The following is a 22,443-nucleotide window of genomic DNA, read 5'->3' on the forward strand; positions in this document are numbered from 1 at the left end:
TTTTACATTTCATGGATAAGCCCTTCTTGGGCTCTAATCTACAGACTTTTAGTCATCAGCGCAGACCTTCAACATCAGATCACTCCATTTATTAATAAAACAACTCTTGAACCAGTTTCCAAAATGGATGTTTTAAATGAAATACTGCTGTGTTTGGAGAAATATTAGAGGTAAAATTGAGAGTACAAAAGACAAAGCTTTAATCAGAAGCAATGAAATCATGTGACATTAAAAGTGAGAGGAAAATAATTTTCAATTGTTCCAAATACAGTTAGTCCACTACCATTGCACTGGAAGTTTGACAATTTATAGGCTTTCACATCTGTTTTACAAACATACCAAAAAAAAAAAAAAAAAAAAAAAAAAAGTGTATGAAAAGAGAAGCATATTAGCAAATAAATTGAAAAGTACCAAAAATAAGTTGACAAATACCAAATTATTATTTTTTTTTTTAAACACACCCACCACCTAAAGTGTAAACTTCAAAACATCATGCAGGAATTAAAAAAAAAAAAAAAAAAAAAAAAAAACCCCGCACATAGTTTGTATTAATGTGGCGTATGAGTGAGAACTCACAAAACATTAACAATATTTTATGTAATTAAGGCAAACAGTCTTAATTTTAAAACATGATGAGGTGGAAAAGTGCCAGTGAAATGATTAGAAAAAGGCTTAATTGGTGCTGAAGTGCTCTTGAAACAAAAACGACTGGGAAATGAATCTCTTTGGCTGATGGGTAATATCTTGCAATATGCATCCTGGATTACATAATTTTAATGCAAAAGGAAATTTTTTCCTATTATCAATAATAAAAATTTCCCAACATTTAATTTACTTTGTAAATGGATAAATACTCCCATGTAAAATATAAATAGCCAATATATAATAGTCAATGCATTGCAAGGCAGTTATCAATAGGGTAAAACAGATTAGGCCAAATGAACAGTTTGTTTTTCTGGAAAGAAAGTTAAATAGCAAGATGAAAGATTTTTCTTCATCCTGAATCATTTTTTTTTTTTTTTTTAAATCTTGGACGTAAAGTTAGTCTTATGGCTTGAATAACTTTTTGGCTCAAAATCTGCTTTAAAACATTGAAAATTGCAGTGAAAACCCCATTAAGCATACAGTTGCCTTCGGCACATACAAAAATCATTTAGACGAGGTGGAAAATAATAGCTCCTCATCTGGTAAACCCGTGGGCTCAGCTTTCACGCAGTGAAATTTACTCAGGAGTTGGCTCTGACGCCTCACTTTTCAGATCATTCTCCTCATCACTTTCCACACCAGAGCGTCCAACTGCACGGCGTACGTTGACGGTGAAATCTCCACGCCTGGAGAAGACAAACATAAGTTGTATATAAGCACTAAATTCGTGGCATAGAAAATTACAAATGTTTCAGACTGATTTGTCACTAAGTTTAAAGAGAAATGATACCATGACTATCACAAAGCAGCAGAGTACGCACCTGAGTTTGTTCTTTAGGGTGCTGACCTCTCTGTTCATAGCATTGGCAGATTCCGTGGCATCTTCCAGCTCTCTCTGCAGCTTTCTACGGGAGGCGTTAGCTCGAGCCGCTTCCTCCTCAGTCTCCTCTAGCTGCCTCTTCAACTGCTTCATACGCGTGTTCAGCTTCTCAACCTGACAAAGAGGATAATTCATTATGAACGGGCACTGAAAATTACCACAATACCTACATTTTTTTTTTTAAAGTGCATTATCAAAATCATCATCATTTGAGAACATATATCCACTTAAGATCAAATGAAGATCCTTTTTTTGGCTTTGCACTAGTTTGAACACAAGCTTATTGTATTTTAAATTCACTCCACAACCCACCTCATTTTTGAATTGGTCAGCATTGCGTCTCTCATCCTCAACCTGCAGTAACAACTCTTTGATTTTCTTCTCCACACGTCGCACCTGTTTAGTGGACTGCTGCCTCTCCCTGAAGAGTTTAGCACAGAGACGCAATGTAAGTGAAGTGTCACTGAGGAAGACTATTAACAAAGACCTTACAACTCAAGCTGACAACTAAAAGGTTATTAGGGAATTTGAGGTTCTGTATAGCCTATATTATTCAGAGGTGTAAAAGTACTTGAGTAAATGTAATTAGTTACTGTACTTAAGTATCTTTTTGGCTACTTGAGCATCAAAGATATTGGCAACTTTTACTCTCTACTTGACTACATTTTTGATCAAGTAAATGTTCTTTTTACTCCACTATATTTCTGATGAGTAATGCAATTACAAATTACATTTTTTCATGGCAGCTAACCTTTTCTGCAGCAGTTTATTTCTGCTATAAAGAAGCGATATCACCATCTAAGGGCATTGAAGGTACTATATCTTGTGCATTTTGCCTTTACTCACCCAAAACTTGTCAACAAGGATACTTTACGTGAATGTGAGTGTATTAGCAGGTAGTTGCTGATCTCAGATGTTTTATTTATTAGATGAGGAAATGACTGCAGCTGGTGATGAGGCTCAAACCAGCACATACAGTAGGACTTTGACTATTTAATTTTACTTAACATTGTTTTATTTATCCGCTATATTGACAAGACCGTTTTGAAGGATATTGGTTTACTTATGGCCTTTCTGTGCACTTGAGCTAAACTGAGACTTGAGAGTTTGTAGACGTTTAAAAGGTTGTGTCGACCTTGATTTATTGCAACATTGAGGTGTTCAGTTTTATTTTGATTTTAGAAAATAAACTTGATTTCTCATCTTACAAATCAATTGTTTCTTATTTTCACTGGTATGTCTCTCAGGACTAGTGCATCTCTGAGCCTACATTCAGCATGAGTAAAATACTTAAGTACTGTTAAAATCAGATACTTTAAGACTTTCACTCAAGTCGTATTGGAATTGGTTACTTGTAACTTGTAGTGGAGTCATTTTCGATGTAAGGTATCAGTACTTTTACTCAAGTATGGTTTTCAGGTACTCTTTACACCTCTGATATTATTAGGTATGAGTCCATGAAGATATCCATATAGTATGCCAGTACTTGTGTAGTATTAAAAGTTGCTTCTAATAACTTACACAAACCATCTCTACCATTACTCACTTCATCTCAATATCCAACTGCTCTTCGAGCTGTGGGATCTTGGCCTCCAGTGCAGCAATGGTGGACTTGTACTTGCTCTTCACAGCTCCTTCCAACTCCTGAAGCTTCTGCTTTAGGTCCTTGTTCTGGCGCTCCAGCTGAGAGCGCAAACCTTCCAAACGCTGGCTATTACCACGCTCTGCAGTCAACTCCACTGTAACCTGTTCAACCTGTGGTTCAAACAAAATAAAGCCATTAGCAGCAGAGTATCATGATGAACATATACAGTTCTCACATCCAAAGTGTTCCCAATTTTCAAATTTCAAATCATCTCATGAAGCTCTCAGTACTCTACCTGCAGTGTTGCTTTCTTCATTCGATCATTGACCAGCTCCACGTTGAGATGTTCTTCCTCAAGTTCCTCCTCAAGCTGAGCAATACGTGCCTCCAGTCTTCTCCTCTCATCGCCGCTTAGTGAGCTGACAGAGGGGGGAGGGGGAAGCACATTTAAACCACTCAACACTATAAGATAACCAATACACTTTGATTTTCTAGGTAACTCACTTCTTGGCATTCTGGCTATTGATCTCATCCTGTAGCTCATCTCGTTCTTGCTGGATTTGTCTCTTTGCTCTGTCAGCAGTAGCCAGATCCTAAAAAGATAGAGGAAAACATTTTCCACATGCCTAATTCTTCCATAAATAATCCTTAGACTAAACTAACACTCAAATTGACCCAAGAATTTCAAGTTGAAGTACAATTCTGATCCAACCTGAAAAAGAACAAGACAAACCTCATGTAGCTGAATGATCTCAGCCTCCATGCTCTTGATCTTGCGCTCGTTTTCTTTGGCCTGGTTAAGAACTTCGTCTCTGGATAGACGCAGCTCCTCAAACTCTCTCATCTGTTCTTTCATCTGGGCCTGCAAAGCAAAAGAGGGAATGACTTAGATACCATGTCAGAGTCATGAAGTTAATGCATTAGCAGTGAACGCATGTGCTTTAATAGTAATCAGGCAAAAGTACAGACCTGATCTCCGGTTCTACAAACCAAAAATATGTCCCCACCAATTTAAAACAAAAGTAATGCCCATGCTCATGCAGAATGTGTATGTGTAGTTTCTTATACCTGCAGTTTCTTGAGCTGTTTGAGGGCCTCATCTCGAGCCTTGTTGGAAGCGTCAATCTGAGCAGCCAACTCAGACAGATCCAACTCAAGCTTCTTGCGCACAGATACGGCCTGAACCCGCTGTTTCCGCTCATCCTCAAGCTCCATCTCCATCTCACGCACCTAACATTCAAGCACAATATCAATAGTTTGTGTATTATCTCCTAGTTTCCCAACATTTATTTTAGTTCTGCATCAGGAGAGCGCATACCTGTTTGACTAGCTGCTTCCGTTTCTCCTCACCCTGCTCATCTCTGGCCTGCAGGTCTCGGTCAAACTGAGCCTTCATGGCCTGCATGTTGACCTCCAGGCGCAGTTTGGCATCTTCTGTGAGCTGCAGTTCATCCTCCAACTCCTCTAGCTGAGTCTTCATTTCCTCCAACTGCTGTTCCACTCCTCGCTTGGCCCGCTCAAGCTCATGCACCTTAAAAGAAAAGAACAAAAGTTTGCACACAATTAAGATAAGAGGCAAGAATAAATCATGACCTCCATTTTTAGCAAATTGTTGCCAAAGCACACCAGATGAGGGTGTTATATTTGCCCACCAGTCAAACTTTCAATAAATTTATGATAATGAATCTTACATTCCAATTAAAAAAAAAAAAAAAAAAAAAAAAAGATTCTGCTTTACCACAATGAGCTAGACCTTCAGGGATTATACATTTTATATTAAATGTAGGGCAGAAGACTTTAAAGACTTCATAATTGATTTAATTCACTTACAAAATCCTCAAAGAATAATTACATCTTTAAACTTTAAAATTAACAGATGCTGTGTGTATATCTTGGCTTGTAGACATTAGCTCTGTTCCAAAACAGTTGGCATGCTCTAAAGCCATTTTAATAATATAAAATAATAATTTAACAGTTGAACCATTCAAATAAGTTGTTTTTGGTATTGAAAGACTTGATTCAACAATTTCTTCTCTTCCGTCAATCAGTGCAGTGCAGCACTTCCAGGTTCTACATCAGAACGGCAGCTGTTCATGTGAGCAACATGAAGCATGCATGTGATGCTGATGCTGGAGCTGGCCAATAATGAGCCAGCATTCTGACGTAGAACCCGGAAGCGCTGCACTCTGTTTACTACGTCAACAGCGTAGGAGACTGACAGGGAAGAGAAGAAATTGTTGAATCAAGATGTTATTTTTGTTTTTGCGCACAAAAAGTATTCTTGTCGCTTCATAAAATTAAGGTTGACTATTTTAACCATGTCTTTACTACCTTTCTGGGCCTTGAAAGATGCAATGACATTACTGCCTATGTGTGGTTCAGAAACCCTCAGATTTCAAAGATATCTTAATTTGTGTTCTGAAGATGAACGAAGGACTTACAGGTTTGGAACGACATGAGGGTGAGTACTTAATGACAAATTTCATTTTTGGGTGAAGTAACCCTTTAAAATGCGGTCCAGGCTGGCAGCTTAGGTTTTGGAACAGAGCTGTGTTCTTAATACACATGCTAGACATGTAATGCTTGTGTTTCACATACACTCTTGCCAGCGTCATCCTTGGATGACATCAGGTCCTCCATCTCAGTTTTGAGCTGCTTGTTGACCCGCTCCAATTCAGCTTTCAAATCAGTAATGGCCTCCAGCTCTCGGGTCAGAGTCAGGGTTCTGGTTTCCTTCTCACGGGCATCTGCCTCAGCACGATCCCTTTCCTCAGCATACTTCAGAGAAATACTCTTCTCCTCTGCCAGCATCTGCACAAATTGAGGTATTTTATCACTTAAAAGGACTGCAAGACTATGAAGGCAATCAAAAATGATTTTTTTTTTAAAAACTTTGTCAAAAACACCCAGAGAAGTAGCATTTGAAATACACTATGAAATGTTCATAAATACATTTCTGCTCCATTTACAGACAAACTGTTCTCTACCTGGTCAAACTTCTTCTGCTTGCGTTCCAGCTCTTGAACGGTTTGACGCAGATGATCCTGGTCTACCAGGACATCATCTAGCTCCCGCTGCAGACGTGTCTTGGTCTTATCCAGTTTATCATAGCCAGCATTCCTCTCCTCCAACTGCTGCATGATGCTTTCCACCTCTCTCTGCAATTTCTTTTTCCCATCCTCCAAGCTCTCTAGGGATTGGGCCTCTAGCTCAACCTTTTTCTTCATCTCTGCCAACTAAAAACAAAACAAAAAAAGCAAAAACAGAATAACACCATTTCTAATCTAAAAATCTAAGTGGAATAAGAAAGTTCTCTCAAACACAAACTGCTCCAAGGCCAGCATTATCATCCACCAGAACGTGTCCACAGACTCAAGGGCACAGACATACACACACCTGAGCTTGAGCAGTGTACAGCTGCTTCTCAACATTTTTCTTGCTCTCCTCTTCCTCCTCCAGCATCTCTTTCAGGTTGTTCTGTTCATCCTCCATTTGCCGAAGACGAGTAGAGAGCGCAAGCTTCTGTCTGGTCTCCTCCTCCAGCAAGGCCTAACCACATAGGAAAACAATATAAACCAATTAAGAATGGTCTTATTTTTACCTACAACACCTGTGATTAACTCGTCATTAATGTTAGGGCAAGCAGAAACTACTTGTGACCAACAGTACAGTCACTCAGCAACCTCCAGTGATAGGCGTGTGTGAATGGTGCACAATAGTGCATGACCAAGTTTTACCTGTGTGTCTTTAAGTTGAGATTCAACAGTAGAACAATCTTTGGCAGCTTTGATGGATTTGCTCTCCACCTTGCTTAGGGTTCCATGAAGAGCATCAAGCTCCACCTAAACATTAAAAAAAAAAAAATTATATAATTATATTGTGTGTATTAAAGTTTGATCTAAATGAAATGTAATTTTATACTCTGATGTTTAATTGCAAATTTTAGTCTCAATACCTGCATTTTAGCCACTTTATCGGCCAGTTCCTGTTTCTGTCTCTCACTCTCTCCATGTTTGACTTGCAGCTCCTGGAGCTGCGATTCAGCTTTCTTCCTGCGGTGCTCAGACTCATTTTTACCTTGGGACAATGACTGAATTTCAATCTGAAGCTCATTGCGTTCACTCTCCAGAGCCTGTTTAGCTTTTTCCACAGATGCTTTATTCTGAGGGACACAACAGTGAGAGTTAGTCAGCACTTTTCTACAAAGCTTACTTTTGTGGATGAAAAGAAAACCTACACATCTCAGAGAGACACTACATTACCAAAAGAAACTGGTCAAATCGGTAAAACAGTTTTCATCCTAATGAGTGCTAAAATGTACAAAGTGCACGTATATAAAAGTATTTTAATCATAGCAACACCTTTTTAAATGAGACACTCATAAGATCAGCACTTTTTTTTTTTTTTTTTTCCTCTTCAAGATTTTCATTCCCTAAATATTAGAGCAGCACCATTAAAAGCCATCAATTCTTTAGGAGAGACACAAGGTCTTACCCTCTTGGACTGCTCAAGCTGTTCATTGAGCTCCTCAAAGGCCTGGTTGTGTTTCTGTCTCACTTCAACTAGCATCTGTTCGTGTGAACGAGCCTCATCTTCCAGAGTCTTCTTCAGCTGAGCCACTTCAGTCTCTCTCTTTGCCCTTCAGATAGGATGAGAAGCATTTTTAAAATGATATAGGACACTGCAATCTTTGGAAATTAAGAAACAAGTTGTTGCAAAATATTTCAAATAAGTCAAGCCCAGTCAGTTTTCCCTCATGGCTGACCTGAGTTCTTGTTGAGCAGCAGTAGAGTCCAGCGTGTCCTCAAGTTCTGTCTTCAGAGCTTCCAGCTCCTCTGCCAGGTCCCTACGGTGTTTCTCGGCTTTAGCACGAGCAGCTTTCTCCAGCTCCAGATCTTCCTGCAACTCTGAGATCTGGGCCTCAAGCTCACGAATGTTTTTCTGGGCAGCGTTCTTCAGAGCAGCTTCCTCCTCAATCCTACAGTGATAAACAAATTACAAAATGTAGCTAGAGTAGAAAAACACAATTAAGGGAAAGTGGTACATGACATAGACATGGAAGTGATGGACGGTTAGATGACATGAACAAACTGAACTGCAGTTATTTCAGCAACTGTGAGATGTTTTTGGTTACGGTCTACAGTCTCTACAGCTAACATACAATTACAGAAATGTTTCACTCACCTCGCTAGTGCAGCCTGGAGCTCTTCCTCTTTCTTGGCCAGTTGGGCACGGAGCTCTGCGATCTGAGCCTGCAGCTCTGCGATCTGATCATGCAGATCTGTCGAGTCGCCCTCCAGCTTTCGCCTGTTTTTCTCCAACTCTTGCCTCAGCTTCTCTTCCTTCCTTAAACGATCTGAGTGTGTCAAGGAGAGAAGTGAACATTTAAGCTGTATGGAGATGGACCAAAGAAAACACTGCAACAATTCTTTGTTCCTGCAAATACAGCAACACTGAGTTATACTCAAGTTTTTGTTATCAGCATTCTTGGGCTGACTTTAGACATAGGAGTGTTTTCAAAATCCTGCTTCATAATTATTTGTGGGTCCTGAATATTCTTACCCTCCAGGTCAGTAATCATGGCCTCATGTTTGTTCTTGAGTTTCTGCAAACTCTTGGATTTCTCTTCCTCTTCAGCCAGGTTAGTGGTGAACTCAGCGACTCTCTCTTCCAGCTGCTTTTTCTCCTGTAAGAACAAATACCCGAATACAACCATCACTATCAGGACAAGAAGCACTAAATAGTCTTTGCAGCAGATTATGCAGTCACTGCAGGCAGGTAGAAGAGATGGCTGACTTCACATTAAGGTTGGAAATTGAGAACTGGTTCTTCAAAACATTTAAAAAAAGAACCAATAATTGTTGTTAACTGAATTTTTAGCAATTTCACCTAGTAGTTAGTTTGATCACATGTAGTAAAAACACTTTTGGGAGAAAATTATTGTAGTGGTAGTTAAATACTAAAACATTTGTGTAGCATTAATTGAATTGTTCGGGACAAGACACCTTGACTAGTTTGGTGTTTTGGTCATCAAGCAGCATAATGTCCTCCTCAATCTTCTTCAGCTTGGAATCCATGGTGACTTTCTCCAACTGCAGCTTCTGTCTGGCAGCCTCTTCTTCATCCAGTTGTTGCTCCAGATCCTGAGAAAGAATTTAGGTTCTTCAATTACAATTACAAAAACAAGAATCAAGAAACAACTAACTTGGTATGAAGCTCTAAACGCTGACCTCCCAAATACAAACTCTAAATGTCTATTTCATTCATCAAACTTCCTCCCTCACCGAAATGTTCTGTTGCATCTTCTTCTTCTCCGTCTGAAGCTGTGCGACTCTCTCCTCCTCTTCTTCCAAGCGGGACTCCAGGTCATGCAGGACATCCTCCTGCTCATGCAGGCGTGTAGCAAGACGTGCCCTCATCTCTTCAGCCTCTTGACAGAGTTCTGTCTCGGCCTGCAGCTGCTCCTGTAGCGCCATCTTCTCTGCATTTAACTGTTACAGAGAATAACAATAAGTTTAAGAACACCAAGAAAGAATAAACCGTCATCTTGTAGTGGGGGGGGGGGGGGGAAGAAAAAAAAAAAAAAGAAAAAAAAAACACCATATATACCTGTTGTTGTTTGGCCTCAAACTCTTTCAGCTGGTCCTCAGCCTGCTGCTGTCTCTCCTTCATCTTGACCAACTCTTCCTCTTTAGCAACCATTTCCTCTTCTTGTCTGGTCACCTGCAGTAAAGGCTTCACCTGAAGAGAGAAAAGTGGAGACATTGCTTTTAGATCTCTGATTGACCTCTAATAAACATACAAATTTATTAACCCGGATGTATACCTTGGTAAAGAGTCGCCACCAATGCCAATTCCTGAGTTTCAAATAGGCTGCACAGTTCCTCTGGATCACCCTCATGGCAGTCAGCTGCTGCTGCCTCTTAGCAAAGGCTCTACATAAAACACACCCCAAGATGTCATTGTCAAACAGTCCTGTTTAATTAACACCTCACAGACATCTTCAATCTACATCTACATCCAAGACAACATTTCAGAGTCATTTAGAAGTTATTAGCCAGAAATTTATATCTACCTTCTAGCAACATATCCTCTACACCAGGCCTGGAAGGTGATAATGACATCAGTGATCTTCAGATCTCTCTCCTCTTCTAGGTGGGCAAGAACACCAGCCCTGAAGAACACTTTACTTTGACCTATACGGTACAAGTTCGAATCCAGCTCCAGGGCCTTGATCTGAGAGAGAAATTAATTTTATGCATGTGTTAGACTTTTTCAAACACAAATGTATCAATTGTCAAAGCTGAAGGGTTACATAAAGGTGTGCATACACTCTTACCATGAGGACACAGGCCTGCTTCCCATCCATAAAGCCCTTAGGGATAGCATTTGGTGTGAGGATCTCATATCTGAAATTACATTAGGGGAAAATAAATTAGAGACCAAGATTATTCAAGAAGTCTATAGATACTACTAAAAAAAAAAAAAAAAAAAAAAAGTCAAGCCCTGCATTTTGGATATACACAATTCCCTGCTATGTAGTATGCAAAAAGCAGTATGTCAGACAAGTAGTTCAAATACTCAACATTCATGATAATCCAAATACCTTTGTCTGAACTCTTGGAAGACAATGCGGTTGGGGAACCCTTGTCTACAGATTCGAATTCCTTCTAGAACTCCATTACATCTTAGTTGCTCTAGAACCAGGTTGTGTGCCAATTTACCAGCCTAGAAGAAAAGAGTTAAATTGTTAGAGGCCTCAAAGGATGCATGAACCACCTGGCTGTACAAATGTGTTGAGGATGGAATGGGGTGTAAAGTTTCTCTTTCTTCACACCTTCTTCTCATGGTTGGGGATTATACATCGGACAAAGTTAGGGTTGGTATTTCTAAGGGTGGTCATCAGATTTGTCAGCTGCTCTTTGTACAGTTGTCCTACTGTACGGAACATTCCCTTACGAGTCTTGATGGCTCCATGCAAGGATTCAGCCATTCCGGCCACTTTGTCTAATCCCACAATTCTGTCCACTGATGAAAAAGAAAACAAAACATTATGCAGGAAACCAACACAAGAGTGTTCAAAATGACTTTTCATGTTTAACTGTGGAGTCATTTAATGTCCAGGATGAACAGTAGCAGACAATCTGCGTGTTACACACACTGGCAGAACCAGACTCACTTTTCTCTATGACGACCTAAAAGCCTGACTCACAAAAGCTCAATGCAGCAGGTGGATTGTCGTCAAAACTTTAGACATTAGCAACATCTGAAATCATATTCTAATTACAATTCCTTAAAAATCAATCTACTGGTTAATCATCTTTAGAGTCTCGTACCATCTTTCCAGAGCTCAGACACAAACTTGTCCACTGACTGGTTAAGCAGAGTTGCTACATTGTCATTCAGAGGGTCCATGTTTTTCATTAGCCATTCATTTGCCTTGTAATCAACCTGTTGAGGACCAGACAGACACATGCATGAAACACTTTTAAAAGCAACATTCTCCTCTTCAACCCTATTTGGATGGGATTATTTTTATTTGGGGAGGTGAGGGAAATGTACTGTAATGTTTTAGTCAGAGCATGTAAATTTCTAACTAAATTCACTTTTCATACTGTGCTTTATAACCCTGTGATGCCTGAATTCAGTTGCCCACCTCAGCAATTTCCAGAAACATTGCTAACCCAATATGACTTCATGATAACTATTACAGATGTCCACAGTATCACTTTACAAACACATGAAATATTAATCCCAGTACTTAAGAGACATAAGAGCTCTCACTTTGCCAGCGTAGTGAATGATACAGAAGTCAGCATCATCTTTGAGCTTCTTGGGTTTTTGAAATTTTGTGCTGTTGCCCAATTCCTGGACTACTTTCTCCACAAAGGATTTGTCTGTGGCTTTGGGAAACCAGCACTCCTCATCCAATAGAGCCAGGATTCCTGGAGGACCATTCTAATGAGGGGGAGAAAAATAAATAAATAAATAAATAAAATAAAATAATCAATGCATGCATGCAGGAGAGTTTGAATTTGAGGGACATTTAAAAAAAAAAAAAAAAAAAAAACCTACAGGCTTCTCAATGAGGTCAATACAGGGCTGCAGATCAAGGCCAAAGTCGATGAAGCTCCATTCAATGCCTTCACGCTGGTACTCCTCCTGCTCCAGGATGAACATGGTGTGGTTGAACAGCTGCTGAAGCTTCTCATTGGTGTAGTTGATGCAGAGCTGCTCAAATGAGTTCAGCTACAGAGAGAGAGCAAGAGAGCGAGAGCTTTAATCAAAATGGTCAATTATAATCAAGACACTCGAGAAAAAAATAAAAAATAAAAAAAATAAAAATAATAATTGAATACACAATTTTTCCACAACCCTTTCACACCTCAAAGATCTCAAATCCAGCGATGTCCAGGATTCCGATAAAAGAAGCACCCTGACGCTTGGTCTTGTCTAAAGCTTTGTTGATACGCATAACCAACCAGCGAAACAGTCTCTCATATGTGGCTTTGGCCAGGGCCTCCACCGCAAACTCGGCCTGCTCCTGAGTCTGAGCCTTCTGAACGCAATCACGGCCCACTTTGATGCGTGGTGTTAGAATGGCACGTGTGAAATCGGTCACATTCATGCCCAAGAGATGGGACACCTTTTGGGCAGCTGATAAATAAAAATTAAAAAAAATGAACATGACATTTAGAGCTCAGAAAAGATGTTTGATTCCAGTCTAGAATAAGCAATATGTATAACATACAAGAATAAAACAAGCAGAGAATGTGCATTCTGCCATTTTTGTTGCAAATACAAGTAGTGGTAATGAAATGAACTTGGGACTGATTTGTAGTGCAAGTTATTGAAGAAAGTGAGACCTGTGTCATCGGGCATGGAGGCTTGGTCCGAGTTGCGTTCCTTCTTAAAACTCATGCTTCCTAGCTGCAGCACAGAAGAAACCACCTTTAAAAGACCTGGGACATAACAACAGAACACCCATTACATTTCCTCAGACATGAGGCAATAATAAACACATCACCCTGCAATAAGTTAAACCCCAAACTTCAGGTTCAGTCAATATACTAGAATAGTTAGAGTTCTTAGCATGAGACACCAGTGAACTTTCACCTGATTCATGAAAGACGTCACACCGTTAGGTGATTAAACACATTAGTTGTGATTACAGACAAAAGAGTGCCTTGTTAAGTCTATACCTGTCTGCTCCTCCTCAGAGATGCCCATAATCCTGAAGGCCTCTATGGTTTCAACAAACAAATCTTTATCCTGTTGTCCGGGGATAGTTACATTTCCATTCGACAGGAAACGGTACTTTTTGTAGTCCTCTAGGCACAGCTCAGCTGTAGAGAAGAGAACAAACTTTATAAACTTTCCATAGAGATTAGTCCTAGAGCTACACTGTCACATGGGTATTCAGTATTAAATTCCTGAAGTAAGTTTGCTGTATACTGGGAAAACAGTTTTACATTAAGAAAAGATTCATACGTGTTCCTTCAAACAAAAAAAAAAACAAAAAAACAAAAAAAAAGACCCTAACACTGCATGTATGATTTTAAAGAATTCATAGCTTAAATTTGTTCATGGCAAGAAATGGTCCTCACCGCGCAATTTGTCTCCTGCTCCTGATAGCAAGTAATAGAAAATATGAAAGGCCCGCTCATCTTTGGCCTGCCTGATTGCACGAGACTTCTCTAACAGATCTGAAAAACACTTGTTAGGGAATTAACAGAATAAGTCAAATACATTCTGCATGAGAACTTAAAAATGGCAATAAGCTAACATTACATATTTCAGTTTCCCAAGTGGTGGTTCAGTCAAAAAAGGATACAGGTCTCAATGTTGGCTCCAACGATGTAACCATTGACATCAAAGTTTATCCTGATAAACTTTCCCTGTGAATAAAAAGCTCATATTGATTCATCTCAAAATTTAGTGGAACCCTTTAAAAAGGAGTCAATTGGATTTGTCTGTGCACACTTACAAATCGAGAAGAATTATCATTCTTCACTGTCTTGGCATTGCCAAAGGCCTCCAGAATTGGGTTGGCCTGGAGCAACTGTTTTTCCAACTCGCCCTGGCAGACAAATAATTGATAGAAGGGGATGATAGGTGCATTTAATGTTACAATTCACAGTTGAAGGAACTAAAAGACCATTAGTGAAACAAAGACAACATTGTGAAACAAAGGTCCCAAACCATCAATATACAGTAGACCCATATCACAGATTTGCAAATGAAAGCTTTGCCCAACAACTGATGCCCATTCTTGCACATTCTTCAACTACATTTATAATGCTAAAAACCATACGTGCATTAAACTTTTTTCCACACCAGTGTTAGAATTAGCATTAACCGAAGCAGTTAGGAGACTTTGCAACATAACACCATATAATTAAGCCTGTAGAAAACCACAGTCACATGACCAGGAAAGTGGGGTGTGTATACAGCAGGAAAAGTGAAGGATGGTATGGTTGGACAAAGATAGGCGTATAACTCACATGTGATAGGGTGACACTGCTCTGCAGGATGACAGAGAGAGAAAGTCTCAAAATATGGACACAAAAATGAAGGGGGACTCAAATTTAGAGCATTTTTAAAACCATATGGGGCAACATTCAACAACTGGGATGCTTGCAGTGTTTTTAAAAGGGCTTAGTGTGTTATAAACCCTGAACAATATAGGCAGGTATTTCACAGTCATTAGAGACACCGTGGGAACAGGTCTAGGCCTGATACAGGAATGCGAAAACACAGAATTTTGACTTCCCTGTCTAAATGACAGAGAGGGGAGTATTAAACTCCCTTAAAGAAAATAAGAGGAAGACTTTTGACAGGAAAAAAAAAAAAAAAAAAAAAAAAAGGATGAAAAACAGGAAGAGATAAAACAGACATCAACAAAACATTTACCACAAAGGGGGATGGAGACAGGATAGCTGATATTAAAAATGGATGTGGTTATTTATGAACAGCTCTGCCATGATAATCAGCACTCGTCTTATCTGGCGGTTGTGCACACGAATCAACTTTCACTTGTGAATGACTGTTTTCCACAACTGTGAATCCATGTAAATGTGTTCATGGCACCTCAGTGCACAATATTTCTGTAGCTTCTATGCAGCGTAAAACCACCAGTGGAGATAGACTGGAGAGTGGAGGGTAAGATGAAGAATGGGATCAAGGAATGAAGCAGGTCAATTCAAACCTGAATACTGTGAATACACAACTCTTGTATGTCGTGAACACATACAACACCCACTGTGCCACAACTCTGAGGAAAAAAAGAAAAAGTACTGTACTCACTTGATCTTTCTTTGTTTTGAAGGATGATGCTACATGTGCAAGGTACTGAATGACCTTTTTGGTGTTTTCAGTTTTTCCAGCACCAGATTCACCCCTGAGGAAAGAATATGTTTAGAAGAAGCTACAATGCCAGACATTTTAATACTTTATTTTGGTACTGGTATTTCACAAGTGACAAGTCAAGCTTACGTGCACAATATGGACTGATCCTCACGATCTAAAAAGATCAAGAAAAATTAATTAACAGTGCTCTATAGCATAAACAGAAGTGCCAATTTGGCCTGAATAATAGTACATTCTCACCCTGCATCATACTCCTGTAGGCTGTATCTGTGATGGCATAGATATGAGGCGGCATTTCATGCCTCTTCTTGCCTTTGTACATCTCTACGATCTCTTCCGTGTAGATGGGCAGATGCTTATATGGGTTTATTACCACACAGAAGAGCCCAGAGTATGTCTGAAACAATTTACACATGCCATTCGTCACAAAAAGCACATTTGTTTCAAGCCGATTGACTAATCTTGACTGGTACTCACTCTTTACAAACATTAACCAATTAGTAAAATCACAAATACCTTAGCATTAGACAATTCTCATGCTTTAATGATCTAAGCAATGATGAAACTACATAACTGCGCATTTTCTACATTAGTTTTCTGCACTGTCAAAGTGTTCATTTGTTAACCTACACAGTTTTATTTCGAAAAATCACTTTTTACAACGATTATTGGAGTTCTATTTCAGTCTTTCTACTTCAAAATTTCACATTCAAATCAATGTTACTTGCTAGTAAATTTCACAAACAATTACAATTTCTGTAATTGACAACTGTTTCAAATGCTGCATCCCAATTCAATTCCCAAATCATAGTATGTTGAAATGAGTATTCCAAAGATACACAGATGGTCTACTTTTTCCGGTTAGAATCCAAAATGCAGGTCTGTGCACACTCTAACGGCTAATATTGCCCATAACACATTGCGCTGTGGACAAGGATTTGATCAGAACTAAAAATACGAATAAAAAGTGTAAAAAACAAAACAAAACAAACATGACGGATGTGCGAGACCGACGGTTAAGCAGAGCGGTTAAGATAAAGGGGTTTGAGTGAATAATAATCAGTATCTAACCTGATGAAAACATATTTATTAAATGTTATCCACATTGTATTTCATCTGCAACAGCATTGTGAACTTTTATAACGATGCGTTTGGTCATCAATATTTAAATGCATCATTATGCAAAGATTCTCCACATGCGACTACATTTCTCTCCAAAACAGTAGGAAATTAAATTGAGGATTTTAACTGTGACAAGATGATTGACAGGGCACAGTTTAAATGGTTACAGGTTGCATAACTAAGCAACAGGACGTCCGTTAAAGGCGCAATTATGACGAAGTAGTATGTCCCAAAGCTTGCATACTCTTCTGCTACACACTCAAAAGTATGTACTTTTTCTTCACAAAAACTACATACTTTTAGGGCGTAGTTCAAGTAGGCAAATTGGGATGCAGCAAAAGTAAATCAAACCAAATTCTTTGACATACCAGAACATGAACAAAAAAAACAAAAAAAAAACAAAACAAACAAACATAATTCTCAGTCACATTTTAAGACAGACTTACATAGATAAGTCCCGAGTAGTATCTCTCCCTCAGGTTGTGCAGAACAGAAGCTTCATTCAGGCAGGTGAGCTCCGCCATATCCTCCACCTTGCTGAACTTGGGTGGGTTCATCTTCTGGATGTCATCCTTGCTCACCTTGATTTTCCTGCCAGAGTCGGCCAGCTCCACAAGACACTCATCTCCCGTCTCCTCTTTGACGGAGCCAGCCTCAAAGCCGAGCTTCTCTGAGGGAACCCACACCAGCTTCTTAGAGGCCCAGTCTGCCTGCGCCAAAGGGTCGTTGATAGTGTTGCGATCGGCATAGAGGAACTTCTCTGCGTCTGACATATTGGCTACGTGTGAGAGAGAATGAGAAAGTATTTATGGTTGAATTTAATAATTTTGTGGTTTTAAAAAGTTTCACAGGATACCGCAGTAAGACTAATGTTAATGGAAAAGGATCTAAGAATTCAATCCAGCATGATGACAGTGTCTTATTTCCTCAATTGTACACAAACATCTACACGGTGACTCGTTCTATGATCTGACTCTTGTATGTCAATATTGTCCTACAAAAAAACGACAACCACACTTGCTCAGGCCTCTGACTGATACTGTACTACCTCAATTTTTCTGCTTTCTTTTCCCTTTTTATTCTTAAAAGGTAAATTCCTTTAACAACCCCTAATTATAAGAATTCCATAAATTCCCAAACTCATTTCAGAATACCACCAAACTGTGTTTTATAACTACATATCACCAAATACAAGTGCTTGGTAATGTTTTGTTGGGCTTGAAACCAAGTCTGACTAACCTGGAAAGTGGTAAAACACAAACAGTAAGTGGGTGTGTGCATGTTAAACATTTTAATGCAGAAATCATGATTCAGCAAAAAGGTCATAATTTAGTTTAAAATCTACAACCTATTTAAAGATCTCAGATTCCCAAAAATGTTTATATTTATAATTGACATATACATTTTATAATTTAGAAAAAAAGTGCCTTGTGAATTCTGAAGAAATTGTGCATGCACAATTTTGTACACAACTATGCAGCAACAAAGCAATTATTAGTGAAGTAGAGACCCACAGTTTCCATATTACCATAACTTTTGCAGCATTTATGGTGTCATGCCTACATTTAAGCTAGTGTGCATTAAAATTCCTTAGCTTACTTGTGCTGATGCAAACATACACAAGACACAAGCTCCTATTGCTTTGAACAGGGAAGAACATCTGCTTTGAAGGAGTAATTCCTAAACAAGTTTGGACAAAGACAATTTCATTATCCGCCACACCCTGTGGAAGACTCCAGAACTCAGAAATTAAGACTAACACCTTTCTGTCGAAAAGAGCAAAAATGTAACCTAATGTGGCTCAAACTGCTTAGAGCACATGTTCAGAAATGTTTAATATAACTGCACCTCAAGAGCCCACTTAAGAAATATTCAGATGGCAAATAAGAAACATCGGATGAATGATTAATTATGCAAAGTTCCTTTGGAAAGGAAAAGAAATATAGTCTCTGGTGTCAGAGCTGAAATAGCTAAATGCTAATATACATAATATGAATATCATACCAATGTTACTCAAGAAGATAAAAGAAAGTAGGCATCCCTACACGCATCTACTGGTGCGGAAACCAGTTTGATACGGCTCAAAACTCTAGATGTCTGTGGGTTTTGGGGTGTGTCTATAGTACATGGTCAATTTACATACAGTATTACAGTATCTAATCAGACTTTGGGGTTACATTTTTAGCTCATTCTGAGGATTTTAATCAAATAAACCAGTAATGTAAGTTGACAATGCCACAGTAATGAGTATGCACATTCAGCATTTTTTCTTTAGCAAATTTTGCAGGAAGTTACCACTGTAAAAGTTCAATCAAAATTAAAAATAAATAAACTTTGCACAAAATATAAACAGCACTTGGAGATAAGTTTCATTGCTTATTGAAACACTAACATAAGCAGCATGATAACATATCATGCCGGAGATATTTTTTTAAAAAATTCTGGAAGAATACAAAATTATGCAACTCCACACCACTCGCACAACATCTTTTAACAGAATCAAAGATGCTCAAAGTGGTCAAGCTCTTTTTCCCCACAAAATTTGAATATGAAGTGTACTTGCATGTGTCTGTCAAATCAGTATCAGTTTTAAATTATTGCAATTTTTAAAAATATATATTTCTCCCTACCTCTAATTTTTATTGTCAATTGTTTTTCTAATTTCATACAGGTTCTCTTTTCTTTCATTACAGTCTTTTTTATCCTATTGTTATTTATTTTTAATATTCTTTCTGGTTTGTACTTTACTGTATTCTAAAATATTCTATATTTTTTGTTATTTGTATTGTCCTGGTAAGTTGTATGTTTGTTCCCCTTCTACCCGGTCTTTCTCGTGAGGAGTAAAAGAAAGAATTTCACTGTACTAGTACGTATGACAATAAAGATCTTAGATCTTGAACCTAATGTATATTTTAAGAGTTGGTTACAAACCATAAAAACTGGCATGGTTGAGAATTTGTAATAATTTTAAGGGATAAATATAACAAATAAAATGAAAATAATTCTGAAAAACTAAATAAGTGCCCTACAGTTAGGATTTCTCTAATGTGACTCAGGTGAGGAAGTATTTCAGTGTCCCATATATACCTGTCACTCAGAGGGGAGGGAAAGAGGATTCTTGGAGTCAAAGTTCTATGCCTATTCAGACTATGAACATACTTACTGTCAGTGACCTCTAAACTTATTTGAATTTGCCAATTCCTCACCAAGAAGACCGATAGAGGGTCAACCAGAGTGGGAAAGAGACCAAAAAGATGCCAAACAAGGTGTGGCGGTACCAATGGCAGCACTTAGGGAGGGTAATCTAGAAAGTGAAAATAGATGACAACAGCACAGCTTTAGCGTACTGTTGAGATGAAGAGATAAGGGGATTAGCAGGGTGTCATCTCTGTCTGCAAGTTCATTAGCAGCTCAAATACAGTCGCTGTGATTAAATACAGATGACAGCACGTGCATGTGCACATGCACCTTTGTAGGGTTGACCTGCGACGGTTTGTCATCCGATTACAAGAACAAAAAAGGAACAAACTATGAGTGCATAATATACCTTTGAGGGACAAGAGAGTTAAACAATCATAGTTGAGCAAAGAGGAACAAAAGGCCATCCGTGACAGAACAAAATAGTGAAATAGTTTCTGGTGTGTGTTGATATTGAAAAGTTGCTTCACCACACTGACACACTTCCTCTAGAGAGCTTTAATGCAAGACCTTAGAAGGCAACATGTTAGAGCTTGCTATCTGAAATTAAAAAGTGTAACAGAAGAACCGCAGAAAACAGTTAATTGTGCTCATGACACTTTAGTCTACAGTTAAAATGGAGACATTTAATCAAATCTGGGCGTATTTGGCCAACACTACAGCAAAATCAAAATAATTACAAAATAATATTTCACGTCAACACCCATTTTGCATCATCATTAGTATTTGCTGTCCTGCATTTAAATGCCAATTTTATGTAGACGTTCATGTCAGAAGAAACAAGCACAATAAAATAGTTATTTTTATTAACCCAATTAGGTTTTGATTTATTATTTATTTTTAATTTGGGAGTGAAATATGCCCAGATCAAGTCTATGGGCAAATTAATAAATGGCATTACCTAGCAAAACTTTGTTTGTTTGTTTGCAATTTCCTTTTTAAAAGGCGGTAGTATGGGACATGTTTTTTTTTTTTTTATTATATGATTCACTCTTATAGAGTGAGTTTGTCAGGGAGTCTATCCTCCCACCACAGTGGTCACCTGCAGGGCCATACCTTATTTTATCCTTCAATCAGCACGTTCTCTCATCCCACTGATCTTGGCTTATGTTCAATCCTTGCTTATAGTTCAAATGCCAAGAGCTCTGAGATGAAGTCAACAACAGCAACACAGAAGACGCCAGTGCTCACGAACAGAGCATTTTATGCAGTGCAAGGTGGAAGCGCTCTAGTGCAAAAGACTCCACAATGAAATTAAGACACATTAATGGAACTTTGTAACTGGTATTATTACATAACAGTTGAGGCCTCTTATTAAGAGTGTGATCTGAATTTGTGTCCTCAGGGCTGAGCAAATCAGGCTGTGTCTATGCAAGAAACTGGTCTCAAAGCAAACTGGGTGTGTTGCAATGAGCAGACAGATCACCTGAACTGAGATGCTACTGATAGTGGAGTTTCTCGTGCACTCTACATTATTTTTGTAGCAGTAAAGAAAATAATAATAATTAAAACGTAACAAAATGTCGTGATATTCTGGTTTGTATTAGGTTTAAGTGAGTCAGCCTAAATTAAGATTACTTTCTTTTCATTTAGGCCACATAAAATAATTGTATCACTTCATAGAGCAACACAACTACACGCCCGTGCACTGGCTGATTGTGCAGAACAGGTTCAGGTGCGCGCTTGCGCACTCGGGTAAGAATGTGGCTGAATGTTAAAAGTTCACTCACCTGTTTTCTCTCAGGCGCCGTTTGTTGAGAAGACCCGCTTTGCCCACTTTTTTGTAGGAAAAATGATACAGCTGAGACAAATATATCCGAAAATCTCTGGGGTTTGTGATACTTTCCTGCTTTCTCATCGGCGTACCGCTCTCTAGTTTCCTCTAACGTCTCTCAGTAAAGTCCCTCTGACTCTTAAATCAGCTGTGTGGGCGTGGCTATACAACATCGTCAAACCCAATGTCCCGCCTGTTTGATTTAGTGCTTCTTTGGAAGTGTCAATCAAGATATGTGCTTTCATTGATTGGTCATTTATTTAGCGCGTGCCAATCACTGACGTTTGTTGTTGGGCTGTTGGGTATATCCTGGAGATAAACATAAGTTTTAAAATTTAGAGTTGTTACTTATAAAATGTACAATAAATATGTACATAATATACACAAGACATATGTAGAAAGAAATGTAAAAGAAATAATGAATATAGGGGATTCATAGCTAATATAATCCAGGAAATAAACAAAGGTTTAGATTTTCAATTAGAGTATACTTTTTTTTTTCACATAAAAAAAATACATACATACATTTCCATTAAACTTTTTTTTGTTGTTGTTGAAATTGTTATGCTGAAAATATAATTTGTAATGAAAACAAATGCAAAATAGAAGCATTTTCACAAGTCATCTCAGACTTCACTATGGCCTATGTCAGTTATTCACAACACCTGTTCATAAAACCATCATAAAATTGATTATTACACGCATAATTACTTACATTTCTTCTATAATTATACAAAAATCATAATATATTTTGTAGTTCAGAGGGAGTTTATAGAACATTAGCCTAATTGCAGGATGCTGGAGTGCAGGAAGGCTGCTGGTGGAGGGTGAAGGAATGCAGAGCTTTGTCTGTACCTGCAAACCTGCAGT

The 22,443-nt window shown here is 38.5% G+C and overlaps 1 protein-coding gene across 2 annotated transcripts; it reads right to left on the minus strand.

The window, feature by feature from the left end:
* Positions 1 to 74: 74 nt before the first annotated feature.
* Positions 75 to 21,714, minus strand: myh9a (myosin, heavy chain 9a, non-muscle). 2 transcript variants are annotated; one of them, XM_051896247.1, is made up of 41 exons: positions 21,530 to 21,714; positions 17,048 to 17,379; positions 15,720 to 15,876; positions 15,606 to 15,633; positions 15,417 to 15,510; positions 14,615 to 14,635; positions 14,098 to 14,190; positions 13,945 to 14,008; positions 13,718 to 13,816; positions 13,313 to 13,456; positions 12,977 to 13,072; positions 12,496 to 12,767; positions 12,186 to 12,359; positions 11,895 to 12,068; positions 11,447 to 11,561; positions 10,948 to 11,138; positions 10,717 to 10,838; positions 10,450 to 10,519; positions 10,186 to 10,346; positions 9,937 to 10,045; positions 9,720 to 9,851; positions 9,395 to 9,601; positions 9,116 to 9,253; positions 8,673 to 8,796; positions 8,295 to 8,466; positions 7,876 to 8,088; positions 7,605 to 7,749; positions 7,066 to 7,272; positions 6,848 to 6,952; positions 6,507 to 6,659; positions 6,098 to 6,346; positions 5,709 to 5,921; positions 4,429 to 4,641; positions 4,179 to 4,340; positions 3,844 to 3,972; positions 3,615 to 3,703; positions 3,406 to 3,529; positions 3,072 to 3,280; positions 1,838 to 1,946; positions 1,467 to 1,639; positions 75 to 1,331 (listed from the first exon to the last, which is right to left on the minus strand). In XM_051896247.1, exons 2-41 carry the CDS (start codon positions 17,372 to 17,374, stop codon positions 1,223 to 1,225), a joined length of 5,886 nt encoding a protein of 1,961 aa, XP_051752207.1. In that variant the 5' UTR covers positions 17,375 to 17,379; positions 21,530 to 21,714; the 3' UTR covers positions 75 to 1,222. The 2 variants fall into 2 exon arrangements, with proteins under 2 accessions (XP_051752207.1, XP_051752208.1); XM_051896248.1 differs by lacking the exon at positions 14,615 to 14,635.
* Positions 21,715 to 22,443: the final 729 nt, after the last annotated feature.

Source organism: Ctenopharyngodon idella, chromosome 6 (genome assembly GCF_019924925.1).
Source record: "Ctenopharyngodon idella isolate HZGC_01 chromosome 6, HZGC01, whole genome shotgun sequence".
NCBI lineage: Eukaryota > Metazoa > Chordata > Actinopteri > Cypriniformes > Xenocyprididae > Ctenopharyngodon > Ctenopharyngodon idella.

Bases quoted from the DNA above. Each gene is read 5' to 3' on its own strand.
- myh9a (XM_051896247.1), bottom strand. From the start codon at position 17,374: ATGTCAGACGCAGAGAAGTTCCTCTATGCCGATCGCAACACTATCAAC. The intron at 12,360-12,495 runs GTGTGAAAGGGT...CTCTCTCTGTAG, and splicing joins CTGGATTTGAGATCTTTGAG to CTGAACTCATTTGAGCAGCT. The intron at 9,602-9,719 runs GTATATATGGTG...TCTCTGTAACAG, and splicing joins TTGAGGCCAAACAACAACAG to TTAAATGCAGAGAAGATGGC.